The sequence below is a fragment of the Gopherus flavomarginatus genome, chromosome 2 (genome assembly GCF_025201925.1).
Source record: "Gopherus flavomarginatus isolate rGopFla2 chromosome 2, rGopFla2.mat.asm, whole genome shotgun sequence".
Classification (NCBI taxonomy): domain Eukaryota; kingdom Metazoa; phylum Chordata; order Testudines; family Testudinidae; genus Gopherus; species Gopherus flavomarginatus.
The window spans coordinates 3186033-3204054 of record NC_066618.1 but is presented as its reverse complement, the minus strand read 5'-3'; the positions used below and the strand labels follow the sequence as shown (position 1 = coordinate 3204054).

The window sequence follows — 18022 nt, the reverse complement described above, 5'->3', positions numbered from 1 at the left end:
GTTTTTTCACTTCAGCAGGTGGGTATTGTAGTTTTAAGAATGCTTGATAGAGATCTTGTAGGTGTTTATCTCTGTCTGAGGGATTGGAACAAATACGGTTGTATCTTAGAGCCTGGCTGTAGACAATGATCATGTGGTATGTCCTGGATGGAAGCTGGAGGCATGTAGGTAAGTATAGTGGTCAGTGGGTTTCTGGTATAAGGTGGTGGTTATGTGACCATTGCTTATTAGCACAGTAGTGTCTAGGAAATGGACCGCTTGTGTGGATTGGTCTAGGCTGAGGTTGATGGTGGGATGGAATTTGTTAAAATCAGGGTGGAATTCCTCGAGGGCTTCTTTTCCGTGAGTTCAGATGATGATGTCATCAATGTAGCGCAAGTAGAGTAGGGGCGTTAGGGAATGAGAGCTAAGGAAGCGTTGTTCTAAGTCAGCCATAAAGATGTTGGCATACTGTGGGGCCATGCAGGTACCCATAGCTGTGCCGCTGACTTGAAAGTATATACTGTCCCCAAATGTGAAATAGTGGTGGGTTAGGACAAAGTCACAAAGTTCAGCCACCAGGTTAGCCGTGATATTATCGGGGATACTATTCCTGATGGCTTGTAGTCCATCCTTGTGAATCTTTCCCTATGTTAAGTTCTCCTCACACCTTCTATGGATTATCTCAGTTATCACTTCAAAAGTTTTTTTTTTTTTTTCCTGCTGATGATAGCTCATCTCAATTGATTGGCCTCTTCCTGTTGGTATGGGTACTTCCACCTTTTCATGTTCTCTGTATGTGTAAATATCTTCTGTCTATGTGTTCCATTTTGTCAAAGTTAGACTCAGGACTCAGTTTGTCAGACCACTCTGTTTTATTAGCACAGTGCTCTGCTAATAACACCCAGATAATGTGAGCACCATGCAAGAGACAAACTATCTTATTTATACAGATAAAAGGGCAAGAACTTAACAAGATAACAAAGGAAGCAGAATCTTATAAGATTACCTGGGCTGGACATGCATATCTTATTTCCTTACTAACTATCACTGATCTTTTAATGTTTCGCCATTAGCACCCTTGTTTATGCCTAATGTTTCTTGGCACCTATATTTCAGCATGTCTGATTTTTGCTTAAAGGTACATGCAACGTTTTAACCCATTCTTATTTTTACAATATAATTCATTCTACTTTCACACATTCTATGCAGCCTAAGAAGTGAGCTGTAGCCCATGAAAGCTCATGCTGAAATAAATTTCTTAGTCTCTAAGGTGCCACAAGTACTCCTGTTCTTTGTGTGGTGTGTGAAGAAGTACTTCTTTTGTTTTAAACGTGGTGTCTATTATCTCCTATCCCCCCAGCACAGTGTGGGTGCTAAAGATGGAACTGAGCCGGTTACAACCCAGGGAGAGGGAATGGGGAATTTACCTGTCAGCTCTCAGAAGGAAAATGCAGGTAACTCACAGCATCCAAAAATGGGTTGGTGCTGAGGAGGGAGCCAAAAGGCCTAGAGTTATTTTAGATTCTTTTAAACACTCCCCCCTAAGTCACTGACAATACCTACCAAGCAAACTTTCTAACAACTTTGCATTACAAATAGCTTCAGCCCTATTCCTCGTCACTCCCTGTGGGTTTTACGGCAGGCCCAGTAGCCCAAGCATCACTCCCTGTTTTGTTCTGGTCCCAGACCTGGTTTTCTGGGGGACAATTTGCTACTGGCTGGAATCCCGCCCCCCAGGCCAAGGCGCCCCCCGGAGAGAGCTCGGGGTCACCCCAGGTGGGGCCCATGGCACTGGCTAGCAGCAGGGGGTCAGTTCTTTGTCCCACTCGTGTGCCGTGGACTAGGTGCCCCCCCCCCATTGCTGTCCCGAGCTCTCTGGCTGGCGGGGCCGCCCGTGCTCTGAGGACACGGGGATGGGCGGGTCCCCCGGGGGCGGAGCCTGTTCTCGCCCGGTGACGGCGGGGAAAGGGAGGCGATTCCCGCCGGCAGGGGCCGCTGCCGCCCCGCTCCGCCCGCCGCTCCCGGCCCCGCAGCCAGGCCGCGGCTCCCTGCCTCCCTCCCGGCTGCGCTCGCTCTGCTCCGCCCGGCAGCGGGGCCGGGACTCTGCCCAGCCCGGAGCGGGAGCGGAGCTCGGCCGGGCCGGGCCCGCTGGAGAAGCCCCGCCCGCCCGGGGGGGCCATGGCCGAGCGGGCCGCTGCCCAGGTAAGGGCCCGGCGGGCGGGGGAGCCTCGGGCCCCGGGAGCTTCTCCCCGCCCGGCCTGGGCCCCGGGAGCCGGGCCGCGGGGAGCGCGGGGCTGCCCGGCCGGGCGGGGGCGGAGCCCCGGGGCGGGCTGGGGTTCGGGCGGCTGGGCCGGTGCCCGGCGCTGCTCCCCAGTTACACCCGGGCTTTGACACCCGCCCCGGCGCTGGAGGGAAGGAGCCCGGTTCCCGGGCCCGCTCCGGCGGGGGAGGGTCTGGGTCTGGGTCGGAGCCGGAGCCTCCCTTGCCCCGGAGAAACCCTCCATCGTGTTCGGGCTTCGTTCTGTTGTGTTCAGCCTCCGGGGAGCCGCCGGCAATGGGCACCCTGGGGTGCGGTAGGGCCCGGCCGGGGGTGCAGAGCGCGGGCTTGGGGACAGTGTCAAACACCAGCTCTTGGCCGTAGAAGCGCACTAGTTACTGGCCCCAGTATAGGACTAACTGGGTAAAAGCGAATGGCCTGTTGTGTCCGGTCAGGCTAGATCAGGGGTTCTCAGACTGGGGGTCGTGAGCTGTCAGCCTCCACCCCAAACCTCGCTTTGCTGCCAGCGTTTATAATGGTGTTAAACATAGACAAGAATGTTTCTAAGGGGGTCGTATTCGGAGGCTTGCTATGTGAAAGGGGTCACCAATACAAAAGTTTGAGAACCACTGGGCTAGATGATCGAATGGTCCCTTGTAGCCCTATAGCCTATGAATATTCCGTACTTCATATGAGTCAGACATTGTGGGGTTTCCGTTTCAAATCTGCTTTAGTACAGGAAGGGAAACAGTTTTCCCCTGTGTGGATCCTGACTGTAGGAGAAGATCCAGCCCCAGATAGCGCTGAAGGGCTCTTAGGCTGTTTTTTTCCTGACACTGACTTTCAGTTTCTCTTCTTGCACACAGGCTCCTGCTGTCCGTGAACACACTCCTGTGAGCGAAGCCCATCATCACACTACAGAGATCTCCTTGTGGACAGTAGTGGCTGCCATCCAAGCCGTGGAGAGGAAGGTGAATTCCCACGCCACGCGATTACTGAATCTGGAGGGGAGAACAGGAACAACTGAGAAGAAGTTAACAGACTGTGAGAGGACAGCGATGGAATTTGGTAACCAGCTGGAGAGTAAATGGACTATTTTGGGAACTCTGATCCAGGAGAATAACTTCCTGCAGAGGAGGCTGGAGAACATGGAGAACCTGCTGAGAAACAGGAACTTTTGGATCCTGAGACTCCCCCCAGGCACTAAGGGAGAAGTCCCCAAGGTAACAATATCCCAGCTAGTGTTGGGGGTACAAACTTAGGTACTGAACGGGTTTTCCTATCTTCTGAGATGCAGGCCCTTTAATTCACCGCTGTATAAGAGTGTGGATGCAGGGAGTGATCTTATGGGCTTCATGATGTCCAATAACTCGCTGGCCAGACTCAGTTGGTTCAGTCATTTATGTATAATGTACAGGACATCTGGGCTCTGTTTCCAGCTCTGTCACTGATTTGCTGTTCACCTCCAGGAAGTGCTGATGTGGAAAAGAAGTATGTTCCTAATATTAATGCATCACTTCTGTTGCAATTTGGAAACAGTGGTTGGAAACCTAGATGAGAGCCAGTGCCGTGTGCCCAGCCAACCAGACGCTCTCAAGAGACTACTTGCTGCAAATACTGCATTTAGTCAGTGGGAGGCGAGGGTGCTCTGCACCTTTCAGGAGACACACATCTTTTAGCTGATTTTGGCCCTGACTCTTCAAAGTTTCTGCTAAAATTGTTGGTCCAGACTTGGTGCATCAAAGAGCACAGCATAAGATACATTCCCTGCCATAAGGATCTTCTCCAAAGCCTGTGGAAGTCAAGGGCATTCACTCTGGGCTTCGAGTCAAGCCGTTACAGTCTAAGAAATAAGCTTAGGAGTGGGAGAACTTAGACGAATGGCAGAAAGAGCTTTACAAGAATGTGATGAAGGGGAACTATGAGACCCTGATCTCCCTGGGTAAGGATTGGTTTTCACTCTCTGATTAGAAACAGTTCCTACTCTGGTTCCCGTTGCAGGTTATTCTCCAGTTCTTTTGATTTCCGTGGATCACTGCTTTCCAGAGCATTAGCGATAGACTGCTCATATCACACACCCTCCTATTTAAAACTCTTTTCTTCTAATATCTAGTTTTCCCAAAAGCTTTGAAGGATGTGAAATGTCTCCCAAGGACTTCGGATCACATTCGACAAGTTTAAGTGACTTGCCAGGTCACCCAGGGGGTCTGTGGCAGAGCGAGGAATTGAACCCAGATGGGCTGAGTAGCAAGCCCGTGCCTTAAATACAAGACCCTCCTTCATTTCCACAAAGAGCCAGATCACCCCATCCTGTGGTAAAATCAGACTTCTGCTGATTTAAAATCTCAGTCCTAGCATTGTAACAGCTAGTTCTTTGAGTGTATGTCCATAGGGTGCTGTACCGTACGATGCACGCACGCCATGCACTCTTGACCGGAGACTACAAAGCAGCGTCTGCAAGCCCAGGCCTGCCAGAATGGCACCTCCAAATGACGGGCTATAGAGGGGCGCAGACCTGCTGTCACTCAGTTCCTTCTCAACTGCCTGCAGCTCGAGATGGAGTGGTTGCATGTCCGCTGGTTCTCCGCTTCCTGCCTTTCTCAACATAGTGATTTATTCTTAGTTTTTGCTTTATTTGTATCATTATTTTATTTCTGCTTTTAGTTTTAACACAGCTGCCTTGAGAGGAGGGATCTCCCCACCTTTTTTCTTTCTATCATGCGTTTTGCTGCGTTAACGCTCTGCATTATGCCAAAGATCCCCGGGTTTAAGTCCTGCCAAACCTGCCGCAGGTCTTTTCCCTGTAGTGACAGGCATTTGAGCTGCTTTGGAGACAGCCACGTTCTGTCCAAGTGTAAGAGCAGTTCCGGGTTTAAAGGCAGGTCTCGGAAAGACAGAGAGGCTAGACTGAAGCTCCTTCTAATGGAATGCTCACTAGCCCCAGTGGGGCCTGCCGCCTCCTCTGTATGTTGGCCTCCACATTCCAGGCCACTCCAGCAGCACTTGGAGAGGCGAGGACTTCTGAGAAGAAGCAGCCTTTTGCCTTATCAGGGAAACAAGAAAGAGGGGTTGGTCACCCACTAGATCCCACTCTAAGGAGGCCTCGCGTCCCTCGAAGGGCACAGCTGAGGCTCCGTCTGATTCCAGGACTGACAAGAAGCAGCATGCAGAGAAGTCTTCTAATAGCACAGGGAGTCATATACCTCTGTACCGAGTGACCGCTCTCGGCACTGAGATGTGCACAGGCCTCCTTCTCACACTCCAGTACTGTTGCCTTCCCTGCACCACAGCTTGGCGGTCAAAGAAGTTTCTCTACAAGCCTCTCCGGTACCACGCTCACCATCTCAGCACTACGCCCTTGTCCAGGCTTTGGTAGAAACTCAGACTTGTGCATACCGTAACCCTTCAGTACCCTCCAGGTTTCTCTCTCCAGATGGCCTTTTCATACAGAGGAACCGGCGTCTCCTCTATCACTGACCTCTACGAAAGCTCCTTCCCTGGTACCGCTCAGACACCTGCAGCCACAATCCTCCTGGATTGAACGCCGGTCAGACGTCCAGCCTCTGCTACTGGCACCCGTATCTGGTTCTCCCACTTTCGGCCCGGGGCATAATACTTCTTTGGACTCTGAGGTCTCAGTACAGGGTTCTTTTTCAGCATTGTTCCATATGGAGAGGGATAGCTCAGTGGTTTGAACGTTGCCCTGCTAAACCCAAGGTTGTGAGTTCAATCCTTGAATAGGCTACTTAGGGATCTGGGGTAAAAATCAGTACTTGGTCCTGCTAGTGAAGGCAGGGGACAGGATTCGATGACCTTTCAAGGTCCCTTCCAGTTCTAGGAGATAGGTATTTCTCCAATTATTATTATTATTTTATTATAAGCCATGCTGAGCCACTATTTAGAGGAGTGCTCAGTACCCCATCAGATGCTCCATATCCAGGCGTTGCAAGTATCTATGGGAACCTTCCCCTATCAGCCCGTTAGTTGAGCTTCCTGGAATCCCTAGGGTCACCTTGGTGAACAACTGTATAGAGTTCCATCCAGAAAGAGGCCCCGGTACTGCCAGTACCACATCGCTCTAGGTGAGTTTTGAGCATGGAAGTAACGCATTCGGATAAGGTCCAGTCAGTTCTCCTCTCTAGCAGTAAAACTAATACTTGCAAACTTACCTTCAGAAGTGGAAAAGCTTCCATTCCTGCGGTTCTCTGCACATGTCTCAAGCATCAGAGGTTCCATTCTCCAAAATCCTGGGCTGCCTGTTGGATTTGAAGACACAGGGTCTAGCAGTGAACCCAGGGCAGGTCTACACTTAAAATGCTGCAGCTGTGCAGTTGCACCACTTGATTAAAGACACCACTTTGCCAACGGGAGAGCTTCTCCAGTCAGTGTAGTTAGTCCACTTCTGTGAGAGGCGGTAGCTACGTCGACGGGAGAAGCCCTCGTCTTGACATAGTGTCTATACCGGGGGTTAGGTCAGTATAACAGTTGCTCAGAGTTGTGAAAAATCCCCACCCCTGAGTGACTCAGTTATACTGATGCCAGGTCCACACTATAATCTTGCCTTGCTCAAAGTACGTTTGGCTGCTGTCACAGTCTTCCACTCACCCATTGAGGGCTTCTTGGTTTTTGCCCACATCACTTATGCCAGATTCCTCAAGGGGCTACACAACTTGTTTCTCCTTGTAGAGACTCCGGATCCCAAGTGGGACTTTAATGTGGTTCTCAGTGCCCTGAGAACCCCCAGCTTTGTACTTATGGTCACCTGTTCTCTCCTGCACTTCTCCCCCAGGACTTAGTTCTTTTTGGCCATCTCTCAAAGAGTGGGAGAGCTTGGTGCCATTATGGCAGACCCACCATTTACTGCCTTCTATAGAGATGACGTTACACTGCATCCCCATCCTCGCTTCGTTCCTAAGGTTTCTCCAAAATACCGCATTAATGAAGAGAGCCGCCCTTCAGTGTTTTACCCAAAGCCTCTAGGGGAGAGACCAGTGTACTTACACTAGGTGTCAGAAGGGATCTCACTTTCTACCTTGACAGGGCTAAGACCTTCTGGGCTTCTCCAAGATTATTTGTGTCATCTGCAGAGAAGAGGAATGGACAACCTATTTCAACTCCCAGACAGTCTGAAGAGTTTCAGGTTGCATTTCAACCTGTTAGAACAGCACACTCCTCCCCAGAGCTCACTGCACAGCTATAGCTCTGCTGAAAGATGTTCACATAAGAGAAATGTGTAGGACTGCAACTTGGTCTTCTGTTCAGAACTTTACCAAGCAGTCTACCATCTTACCTACTTCTAGGGATACTACCTTTGGTGAAGCAGTCCTCCAAACAATCATGGACTTGCCTCCCCTCAAGTTACTGCTTGGGAGTCTCCCCTGGTGGAGCACCCATAGGGACATATATACACTTGAAGGTGGAGGAGAGGTTACTTACTTTATAGGACCTTGAGTACTTTGAGATGCTTTGTCTCTATGGATGCTCCACCTCCCACCATCCTTCCCCTCAGCTGTACAGCTCTGCTAGGTGGTAGAGAAGGAACTGAGTGGTGACGAGTCCACTCCTCCTTATAGGCTCTTGTTTGGAGGCATAAAGGGCTGCTCTGTGCAGGTCTGCAGATACTGGGTATGTGCTTTGCTGTCTCTGGTTGAGAGCACACAGGTGTGCATGTATCTTACGGTGAGCACACCCATAGGGACACAACATCTCAAAGAACTCAAGTTACTGTAAGCTAAGTAACCTCTCCTTTTGTGTCACTTGGTAATAGAGCATTGAGCATTCCTCCCTGAACTGGCTCTGGCCTCGAAGGGACTCTGTAGACTTTGTCCAGGGTTAGGTTCATAAGCAAATGGGTTAATATTCCACTGTGCATATCACCTCCCCTTCTGTGTGGTGAACTCCGGCTCTTCTGCTGGGGAGCACACCCAACCTCCATAAGGAATGGTATCCTCTTATTAAAGGACCCTTATTAGGTATTGGCCTTTTTTCAGATCTGTCATCAGCTCCACCAAGAGAAGGGGAGCTGGTTTAAAATCATTTAGTATTATTTGAAATGAATATTAATAGGCCATGATGTTCCCTTAACATCTGCTACCATGAACAGACTACGCTGTTTCTAAGCCAGACGTTTTATCCCGCATTGAGCGAGGGGAGGAGCCGTGTGTCGGGGATCAGTGGGAATCCCTGGAAGGACTGGAGGAAAGATTCCAGAAAAAGGAATGGCGGGTGGAAAGAGAAATCCCTGTGGACCCCAGCACAGGTGAGTTCTACCAAGTATCACAAACCCACACGTCCACTGTAAGGGCTTGACAGTGCAGGGTTTGGGTGAGGGCTGTGTGAGAGTCATCGGCAGGGCTGCTGAGCCCAGTGCTTTGTTACTCGTCATCCAACAAGCTGAAGGAAGATGAGAGGAGCGGGGCTGCAGGCCAGTGGGCCAGGAAGCGCCCTGTGGTCAGCATATGAGTCACTGAACTCCTTGTTGGAAGTGCAGCTCCAGAGCACACTCAGGTGAACTGCTACTCCTGGCTGGCAATAGGAGTCTGCCCTCAGATTACCTGCCAGGCGCATTGTTTTCATAAACTGGATTTGCACTTTAAAACCTACATGCCAGCCACGCCCTGTCTCAGCCCCTGCCATGCCACCTTTTTGCCCTAGCCTCTGCCCAGGCAGAAGTGAACCCACAGAGACAAGAGGATGAGAAGTGGGCATGGCAGGGGCAGCTGTGTGGCCCTGCAGGCTACAATGTAAGAGGAGTGTGAGGATTCCTTAGGCTCCCCCAGGGAAAGCCGTCCATTTCCTAGCAGAGATCTGCTTTCCTGAGGATCACCAGTTCTGCCTCTGTTCAGCTCAGGTTTAAAATCACATGTAAGGGCCTGGTGACTATGAATAAAACACTCATTTCCCCTCATCTCTGTCTCCATCAATAGGCCATGCCATTTCCAACCCTGCCATCCTGCCCCGGGCTGAAGGAGGGGAGGAGCCGTGTATCGGGGACCAGGGGGGTTCTGCAGACAGAGAAATTCCCCAGGAGCCCAGCACAGGTGAGCACTGGGTTCGAACTCGGAGTCATTGAGGGGAGTGAACAGCACCTGGCCCATCAGCTTGTATAATCGCATCTGTCTGGATGTGTTTTCTCATCTGTTTTTCCTTCTCTTCACAAAACGTTACTCACCCTTCCACCCATCCCAGAGAGGTGTAGCCCCAAATCCTTTGCAGAAAGAGGTCAAAGGGTGTTGGTAAAACACACACTAATTTGTTGCTGTTTCTCATTAACATAATCACCAGTTTCCACATCTGCCCCTTTGCTCTGGATCAGACAAGAGGAAGAGCTGGATGCTGGGGACCAGCAGGAACTGGGGGAAAGAAGAATTCTCCCAGGCTGCAGCATGGGTGAGCAATGGCTGGCTGCCCTTGTGCAAAACTCCCATTGGCTCTGAGGGGGAGTGGGGCCCTAAGGGACTGAAACACCTCAGCGGCGGTGAGTGGAGTAGCTCCCTGCGGCTCCTCAGAACTCCTCCAATTCTGGGTTTACTTCCTATTCTAAGTGCTGTTTGTACTGCAGTCCTGAATCAAGGCCCCGTTGTTCTAGGTGCTGTATGAACACAACAAAAAGACAATCTCTGCCCCAAAGAGCTTACAGTCAGATAGCCCCACTGGAAATGTACAGCCGTCACTTGATGGCAGGTGTCGGTCAAGCGCCCACCTGTCCGAAGTAATGGGGGGCAGTTATGCCGTCTTTCAGCTTTGAGTGGTTGATGGGATGCAGAGGAACAGGGCCCCTCCTTTACCCTGCCCCCATGCCTTCTGTGGGGGAATGTTTGCCCCTCGACGCTCTGCTTGGAGAGGTGGCTTCAGGCTCATAACATCAGTCGTGCTGTGATGCAGGCAGTGTGTAGGCTAGAAGTGTCCTGACACCCAACCCAAATTGTGCTGTCTAGCACACAGGATTTCAAGCCAAGATGAGCCCTACTTCAGGTCTGCTGAACTCATACACTGAAGCAATAAACTTCTTATTGGGCCATTAAAAAGTGTCAGTTTTTTTCTGAACAAAGTCTCTTAGCCAGGGGAGTTTCCTTCCAGATCAAAGCCCGTCCTAATGCCCGTCTCCCTCTCCGTAATCTAGCAGATGATGGGACAGCGAGCAAAGAGAAGGAGAAGCCCCAGAAGGGATGTTTGGAGAAGCTGGAGCCGCAAGGGATGTCATCGGTGAAATCAGAAGAGGAGGTTTTGCAGAGCCTACCGCAGAGAGCGGCTGCACAGCTAGCTAGCCCTGCAGTGATCAGAGTGGAGAAATCCACCCAGTGCGACCGAGACTTCGGCCTGCTGAAGGGCTTTGTGGTGCAGCCGGGGGAGAAGCCCTTTGCCTGCAGTGAATGCGGGAAAAGCTTCCGGCTGAAGGGGAATTTTGTCAAACACCAGCGGAGCCACGCCAAGGTGCGGCCCTACAAGTGCAGCGAGTGCGAGAAGAGCTTCAACTGCCAGTCAGACCTGCTGCGACACCAGATGATTCACCGCGGGGAGAAGCCCTACAAGTGCAGCGAGTGCGAGAAGAGCTACAGCCGCAAGGTGTATCTGCTCAACCACCAGCGCGTGCACACAGGGGAGCGGCCCTTCCAGTGCACGGTGTGCGAGAAAAGCTTCCGGCAGAAGGCCGTGCTCATCTCGCACCAGCGCCTGCACACTGGTGAGCGCCCCTACAAGTGCACCCAGTGCGAGAAGAGCTACTGCCGCAAGGACTATCTGCTCAGCCACCAGCGCCTGCACACCGGCGAGCGGCCCTTCCAGTGCACTGAGTGCAGCAAGAGCTTCATGCTCAAGAGAAGCTTCATGAAGCACCAAAGAAATCACGTGGAAGAGAGACCCCACCAGGGCAGCCCTGTTGCTAAAAGCCATGATGAGTCTGTTAACCATCAGGGTAATGACCTGGGAGAAGGGCTGAAACACCACATTGAGTGTGGGAAAAGCTTCATGGGGAAGCCTGAGCTAGAGAGACACCAGCAGGTCCATGTCAGGGAGCGGCCACATCAGTGTGGCACATGTGAGAAAAGCTTCCGATATGAGGAATCTCTTAAAGAACATCAGAGTTTCCACAGCACAGAGCAAGGGCATCCAGAGGTTTCTCAGAGCCCTAGACAGGGAGCAGAGGCTGGACTCCTGATTGTAAAGATGGAAGATACGTGGTAGCCAGTGGAGTTAACGTAGCAGGTGCGTTAGTCAGAGAAAAGGCAAGAGGAGGAGTTGAAACGTCCATGGTTTAGAGAGAGCTTCATCAGATCTGTCTGTGTGTCTGAGCCCCTGGAGGAGAGGTGGAAATTCTGTCACCACCTGAAAGGGGAACCAGGGACAGTAGCTGAGGAGGATTCTTCTCTCTCAACCGAAAATGCAGCAACGACACCATGGGGACACGCAGGGGAACCGACTTCTGCTTGGGAAACGTCCCCACATGATGGCAGGCGGACGAGACCAGGAGAGGAAGAACTAGAAGGGACATGAATGACTGGGAGTAGAGGGGGATGGCAGTCTGTATAGAAGGCGTGTCGTTGGGCCTCGCTGGACGAGACAATTGCAATTGCTTGAGCTATAAGCTGACATCTCCAGTTCAGCCTCATGGCCCAGGTCCAATATAGTTTCGGAGGTCTGGTCTGCTCTTGTTACTAATGTGACCCTCGCTTTAGCCTTCACGCACCTTGAGGTCATGTGAATTCTCTAGTGACTCCAGTAGAAGAGGGACTCAGGAGTAAAATAAAAAGGGAGATAATGAGAAATGCCCTGAAAGAATTGGGAACACATGGGAAGTTAGTACTGCCGGTAAATTCAAAGAGATGTTCTCCCCGAGTCCTGACCCAGGAACTATCTGGGCAGGTCACCACAGTGGAGCTGTTCACTTGGGCAGGTGGGGTGTGTGTGTGGGGGGAAATAGTTGAGCTGCTTATTACCATGTAACATGTACAAATCTGATCGTGACTCTTAAGACCTAACGTTAACACTGTCACCTCATCCTTCAGAGTGAGAAGGCGGTTGTTCCTACCTCCCCTGCAACACCACCTGGCCATTTCATTTCATTTTATATTGATGTATATACTGTAATTAGCATTGTCCACTGTTACCCAAGGCTTAACAGGGCCTCTTGAATGAGTCCAGCAATAGGGACACGTACTGCTACATCGCAGCGAGCTTGCAGGTATCTGCTACAGCATTCAGGATATTGTAAATATCATTATGAAGCAAATCACACTTTTAACATGGACCCTACTGCAATGTGTCGAGACAGGCACTGTGGTGACGGTGCTCTTGCTTTCTCCTTCCAGCTGCTCATATGCTTCTTCAGTCCCTCTTGCGTTGGTTCTCTCCTTACTGATTTTTAATATGTTTACACTAATCAGGAAGCAGAACCTTCACTCCCCCCGAAAAGATGCTGCTAACTCTTGCAATCTTGTCTCAAGTCTTGGGATACTGGGTGTTTTTCAATACTCATCTTTTAGAGGCAACTGATTACAGGAGGCTCTAATCTTTTGTTTAACACCTCCAACACACTTCCCCCCCCCACTTCTGTTCCTTGTTGTGGAGAAAAACTTGAAAATGTGACCAAGTGTAACCTAAAATCTCAAGTATCAGAGAGGTAACCATGTTAGTGTGTATCCACAAAAACCACCAGGAGTCCTGTGGCACCTTAAAGACTAACATTTATTTGGGCACAGGCTTTCGTGGGTAAAAAACCCACTTCTTCAGATGCATGGAGTGAAAAATACAGCCTGTAATTTTCACTCCATGCATCTGAAGAAGTGGGTGTTCTTCCTATGAAAACTTATGCCCACGTAAACCTGTTAGTCTTGAAGGTGCTAAATCTCAGAAGGCAAAAAAGAAGAACTGAACATTTATCAGTTTTTAAATCATGATTTTGAGGGGCTGACTCACGATTTTTGAACCCGTGGCATTGGCAATGATTCAAGTATCTCTCTTATGTGGCTACATCACATGGGTGGAGTCCCCCCGCTGTACAGAGACTGCTCAAGGCCTGTGTCCCATAGCGGTTACCCTATTTCAGCTGCTTCTGGCCTGACTCTTATATCATGTAGGGCAGTGTTACTCCTTTGACTTCAATGGAGTTACTGTTAATTTACACCACTATGAGTGAGAGTAGACTCAGCACCTGTATTTTCCTCACAGATTTTCCTCAAAGCATGTCTGTCATTCCTCACAATACCCCTTTCCTAACAAAGCCTTCCTTTTGATAACACTCTGTGCCTCTCTGGCTGCTGAGTTTAACCCATCCTCTGTATCATCATTTCTATTTTGGATACTGTGTTTTAAAAACTGATTTTGTGATTGATGAGAACTAAAGGCAAAATTTTAAGACTATGAGGGTGCCTTATTTACTTAAGCAATACAATTAGTAAACAAAAAAATACCCATTGCCAATGTCATAAGAGCATAAGAGTGGCCCTACTGAGTCAGACTAATGGTCCGTCTAGCCCAGTATCCCGTCTTCTAACAGTGGCCAGTTCCAGATGCTCCAGGCAGTCGGAGGTTTAGGGACATCTAGTGTATAGGGTTGCATCCCTTGGCCATCCTGGCTATAGCCATTGATGAACCTATCCTCCACAAATTTACCTAATTTTTTTTAACCTAGCTATAATTTTGGCCTTCACACTGTCCACTGGCAATGACTTCCAAAGGTTTACTGTGTGGTGTGTTTCAGAGTAGCAGTTGTGTTAGTCTGTATCCGCAAAAAGAACAGGAGTGCTTGTGGCACCTTAGAGACTAACAAATGTATTTCAGCATGAGCTTTTGTGAGCTACAGCTCACTTCTTCGTATGCATAGAATGGAACACACAGGAGATATTTCTACATACAGAGAACATGAAAAGGTAGAAGTATGCATACCAACAGGAAGAGTCTAATCAATTGAGATGAGCTATCGTCAGAATGAGAAAAAAACCTTTGAAGTGATAATTGAGGTGTGAGGAGAACTTAACATAGGGATATAGATTCAATTAGTGCAATGACCCAACTATTCCCAGTCTCTGTTTAAACCTAAGTTAATTGTATCTAATTTGCATATTAATTTGAGTTCAGCAGTCTCTCTTTAGAGTTTGTTTTGAAGTTTTTTTGTTGCAAAATTGCCACCTTCAAGTCTGTCACTGAGCGGTTAGAGAGGTTGGAGTGTTCTCCCACTGGTTTTTGTATGTTATGATTCCTGATGTCAGATTTGTGTCCATTTATTCTTTTGCGTAGAGACTGTCCGGTTTGGCCAATGTACATGGCAGAGGGACATTGCTGGCACACGATGGCATATATCACATTGATAGATGTGCAGGTGAACGAGCCCCTGATGGCGTCGCTGATGTGATCAGGACCTATGATGGTGTCCCTTGAATAGATATGTGGACAGAGCTGGCATCGGGCTTTGTTGCAAGGATAGGTTCTTGGGTTAGTGTTTTTGTTCTGTGGTGTGTGGTTGCTGGTGAGTATTTGCTTCAGGTTGGGAGACTGTCTATAAGTGAGGACTGGCCTGTCTCCCAAGATCTGTGAGAGTGAGGGATCATCTTTAAGGATAGGTTGTAGATCTTTGATGATGTGCTGGAGAGGTTTTAGTTGGGGGCTGTAGGTGATGGCTAGTGGTGTTCTCTTATTTTCTTTGTTGGGTCTGTCCTGTAGTAGGTGGCTTCTGGGTACTCTTCTGGCTCTGTAAATCTGTTTTTTCACTTCAGCAGGTGGGTATTGTAGTTTTAAGAATGCTTGATAGAGATCTTGTAGGTGTTTATCTCTGTCTGAGGGATTGGAACAAATACGGTTGTATCTTAGAGCCTGGCTGTAGACAATGATCATGTGGTATGTCCTGGATGGAAGCTGGAGGCATGTAGGTAAGTATAGTGGTCAGTGGGTTTCTGGTATAAGGTGGTGGTTATGTGACCATTGCTTATTAGCACAGTAGTGTCTAGGAAATGGACCGCTTGTGTGGATTGGTCTAGGCTGAGGTTGATGGTGGGATGGAATTTGTTAAAATCAGGGTGGAATTCCTCGAGGGCTTCTTTTCCGTGAGTTCAGATGATGATGTCATCAATGTAGCGCAAGTAGAGTAGGGGCGTTAGGGAATGAGAGCTAAGGAAGCGTTGTTCTAAGTCAGCCATAAAGATGTTGGCATACTGTGGGGCCATGCAGGTACCCATAGCTGTGCCGCTGACTTGAAAGTATATACTGTCCCCAAATGTGAAATAGTGGTGGGTTAGGACAAAGTCACAAAGTTCAGCCACCAGGTTAGCCGTGATATTATCGGGGATACTATTCCTGATGGCTTGTAGTCCATCCTTGTGAATCTTTCCCTATGTTAAGTTCTCCTCACACCTTCTATGGATTATCTCAGTTATCACTTCAAAAGTTTTTTTTTTTTTCCTGCTCATGATAGCTCATCTCAATTGATTGGCCTCTTCCTGTTGGTATGCATACTTCCACCTTTTCATGTTCTCTGTATGTGTAAATATCTTCTGTCTATGTGTTCCATTTTGTCAAAGTTAGACTCAGGACTCAGTTTGTCAGACCACTCTGTTTTATTAGCACAGCGCTCTGCTAATAACACCCAGATAATGTGAGCACCATGCAAGAGACAAACTATCTTATTTATACAGATAAAAGGGAAAGAACTTAATAAGATAACAAAGGAAGCAGAATCCGATAAGTTTACCTGGGTTGAACATGCATATCTTATTTCCTTACTAACTATCACTGATCTTTTAATGTTTTGCCATTAGCACCCTTGTTTATGCCTAATGTTTCTTGGCACCTATATTTCAGCATGTCTGATTTTTGCTTAAAGGTACATGCAACGTTTTAACCCATTCTTATTTTTACAATATAATTCATTCTACTTTCACACATTCTATGCAGCCTAAGAAGTGAGCTGTAGCCCATGAAAGCTCATGCTGAAATAAATTTCTTAGTCTCTAAGGTGCCACAAGTACTCCTGTTCTTTGTGTGGTGTGTGAAGAAGTACTTCTTTTGTTTTAAACGTGGTGTCTATTATCTCCTATCCCCCCAGCACAGTGTGGGTGCTAAAGATGGAACTGAGCCTGTTACAACCCAGGGAGAGGGAATGGGGAATTTACCTGTCAGCTCTCAGAAGGAAAATGCAGGTAACTCACAGCATCCAAAAATGGGTTGGTGCTGAGGAGGGAGCCAAAAGGCCTAGAGTTATTTTAGATTCTTTTAAACACTCCCCCTAAGTCACTGACAATACGCTACCAAGCAAACTTTCTAACAACTTTGCATTACAAATAGCTTCAGCCCTTTTCCTCCTCACTCCCTGTAGGTTTTACGGCAGGCCCAGTAGCCCAAGCATCACTCCCTGTTTTGTTCTCGTCCCAGACGTGGTTTTCTGGGGGACAATTTGCTACTGGCTGGAATCCCGCCCCCCAGGCCAAGGCGCCCCCCGGAGAGAGCTCAGGGTCACCCCAGGTGGGGCCCATGGCACTGGCTAGCAGCAGGGGGTCAGTCCTTTGTCCCACTCGTGTGCCGTGGACTAGGTGCCCCCCCCATTGCTGTCCCGAGCTCTCTGGCTGGCGGGGCCGCCCGTGCTCTGAGGACACGGGGATGGGCGGGTCCCCTGGGGGCGGAGCCTGTTCTCGCCCGGTGACGGCGGGGAAAGGGAGGCGATTCCCGCCGCCAGGGGCCGCTGCCGCCCCGCTCCGCCCGCCGCTCCCGGCCCCGCAGCCAGGCCGCGGCTCCCTCCCTCCCTCCCTCCCGGCTGCGCTCGCTCTGCTCCGCCCGGTAGCGGCGCCGGGACTCTGCCCAGCCCGGAGCGGGAGCGGAGCTCGGCCGGGCCGGGCCCGCTGGAGAAGCCCCGCCCGCCCGGGGGGGCCATGGCCGAGCGGGCCGCTGCCCAGGTAAGGGCCCGGCGGGCGGGGGAGCCTCGGGCCCCGGGAGCTTCTCCCCGCCCGGCCTGGGCCCCGGGAGCCGGGCCGCGGGGAGCGCGGGGCTGCCCGGCCGGGCGGGGGCGGAGCCCCGGGGCGGGCTGGGGTTCGGGCGGCTGGGCCGGTGCCCGGCGCTGCTCCCCAGTTACACCCGGGGTTTGACACCCGCCCCGGCGCTGGAGGGAAGGAGCCCGGTTCCCGGGCCCGCTCCGGCGGGGGAGGGTCTGGGTCTGGGTCGGAGCCGGAGCCTCCCTTGCCCCGGAGAAACCCTCCATCGTGTTCGGGCTTCGTTCTGTTGTGTTCAGCCTCCGGGGAGCCGCCGGCAATGGGCACCCTGGGGTGCGGTAGGGCCCGGCCGGGGGTGCAGAGCGCGGGCTTGGGGACAGTGTCAAACACCAGCTCTTGGCCGTAGAAGCGCACTAGTTACTGGCCCCAGTATAGGACTAACTGGGTAAAAGCGAATGGCCTGTTGTGTCCGGTCAGGCTAGATCAGGGGTTCTCAGACTGGGGGTTGTGAGCTGTCAGCCTCCACCCCAAACCTCGCTTTGCTGCCAGCGTTTATAATGGTGTTAAACATAGACAAGAATGTTTCTAAGGGGGTCGTATTCGGAGGCTTGCTATGTGAAAGGGGTCACCAATACAAAAGTTTGAGAACCACTGGGCTAGATGATCGAATGGTCCCTTGTAGCCCTATAGCCTATGAATATTCCGTACTTCATATGAGTCAGACATTGTGGGGTTTCCGTTTCAAATCTGCTTTAGTACAGGAAGGGAAACAGTTTTCCCCTGTGTGGATCCTGACTGTAGGAGAAGATCCAGCCCCAGATAGCGCTGAAGGGCTCTTAGGCTGTTTTTTTCCTGACACTGACTTTCAGTT

General features: G+C 50.3%; 1 protein-coding gene across 1 annotated transcript in view; it reads left to right on the top strand.

Moving 5' to 3' along the window:
* LOC127046004 (zinc finger protein 850-like) overlaps positions 1-18022 on the top strand; it is a 58703-nt gene that overhangs the window by 3534 nt on the left and 37147 nt on the right. Inside the window, exon 2 of the mRNA XM_050942904.1 lies at positions 16275-16368. Coding sequence (XP_050798861.1) covers positions 16275-16368 — 94 coding nt within the window. The remainder of the gene's footprint in view (positions 1-16274; positions 16369-18022) is intronic.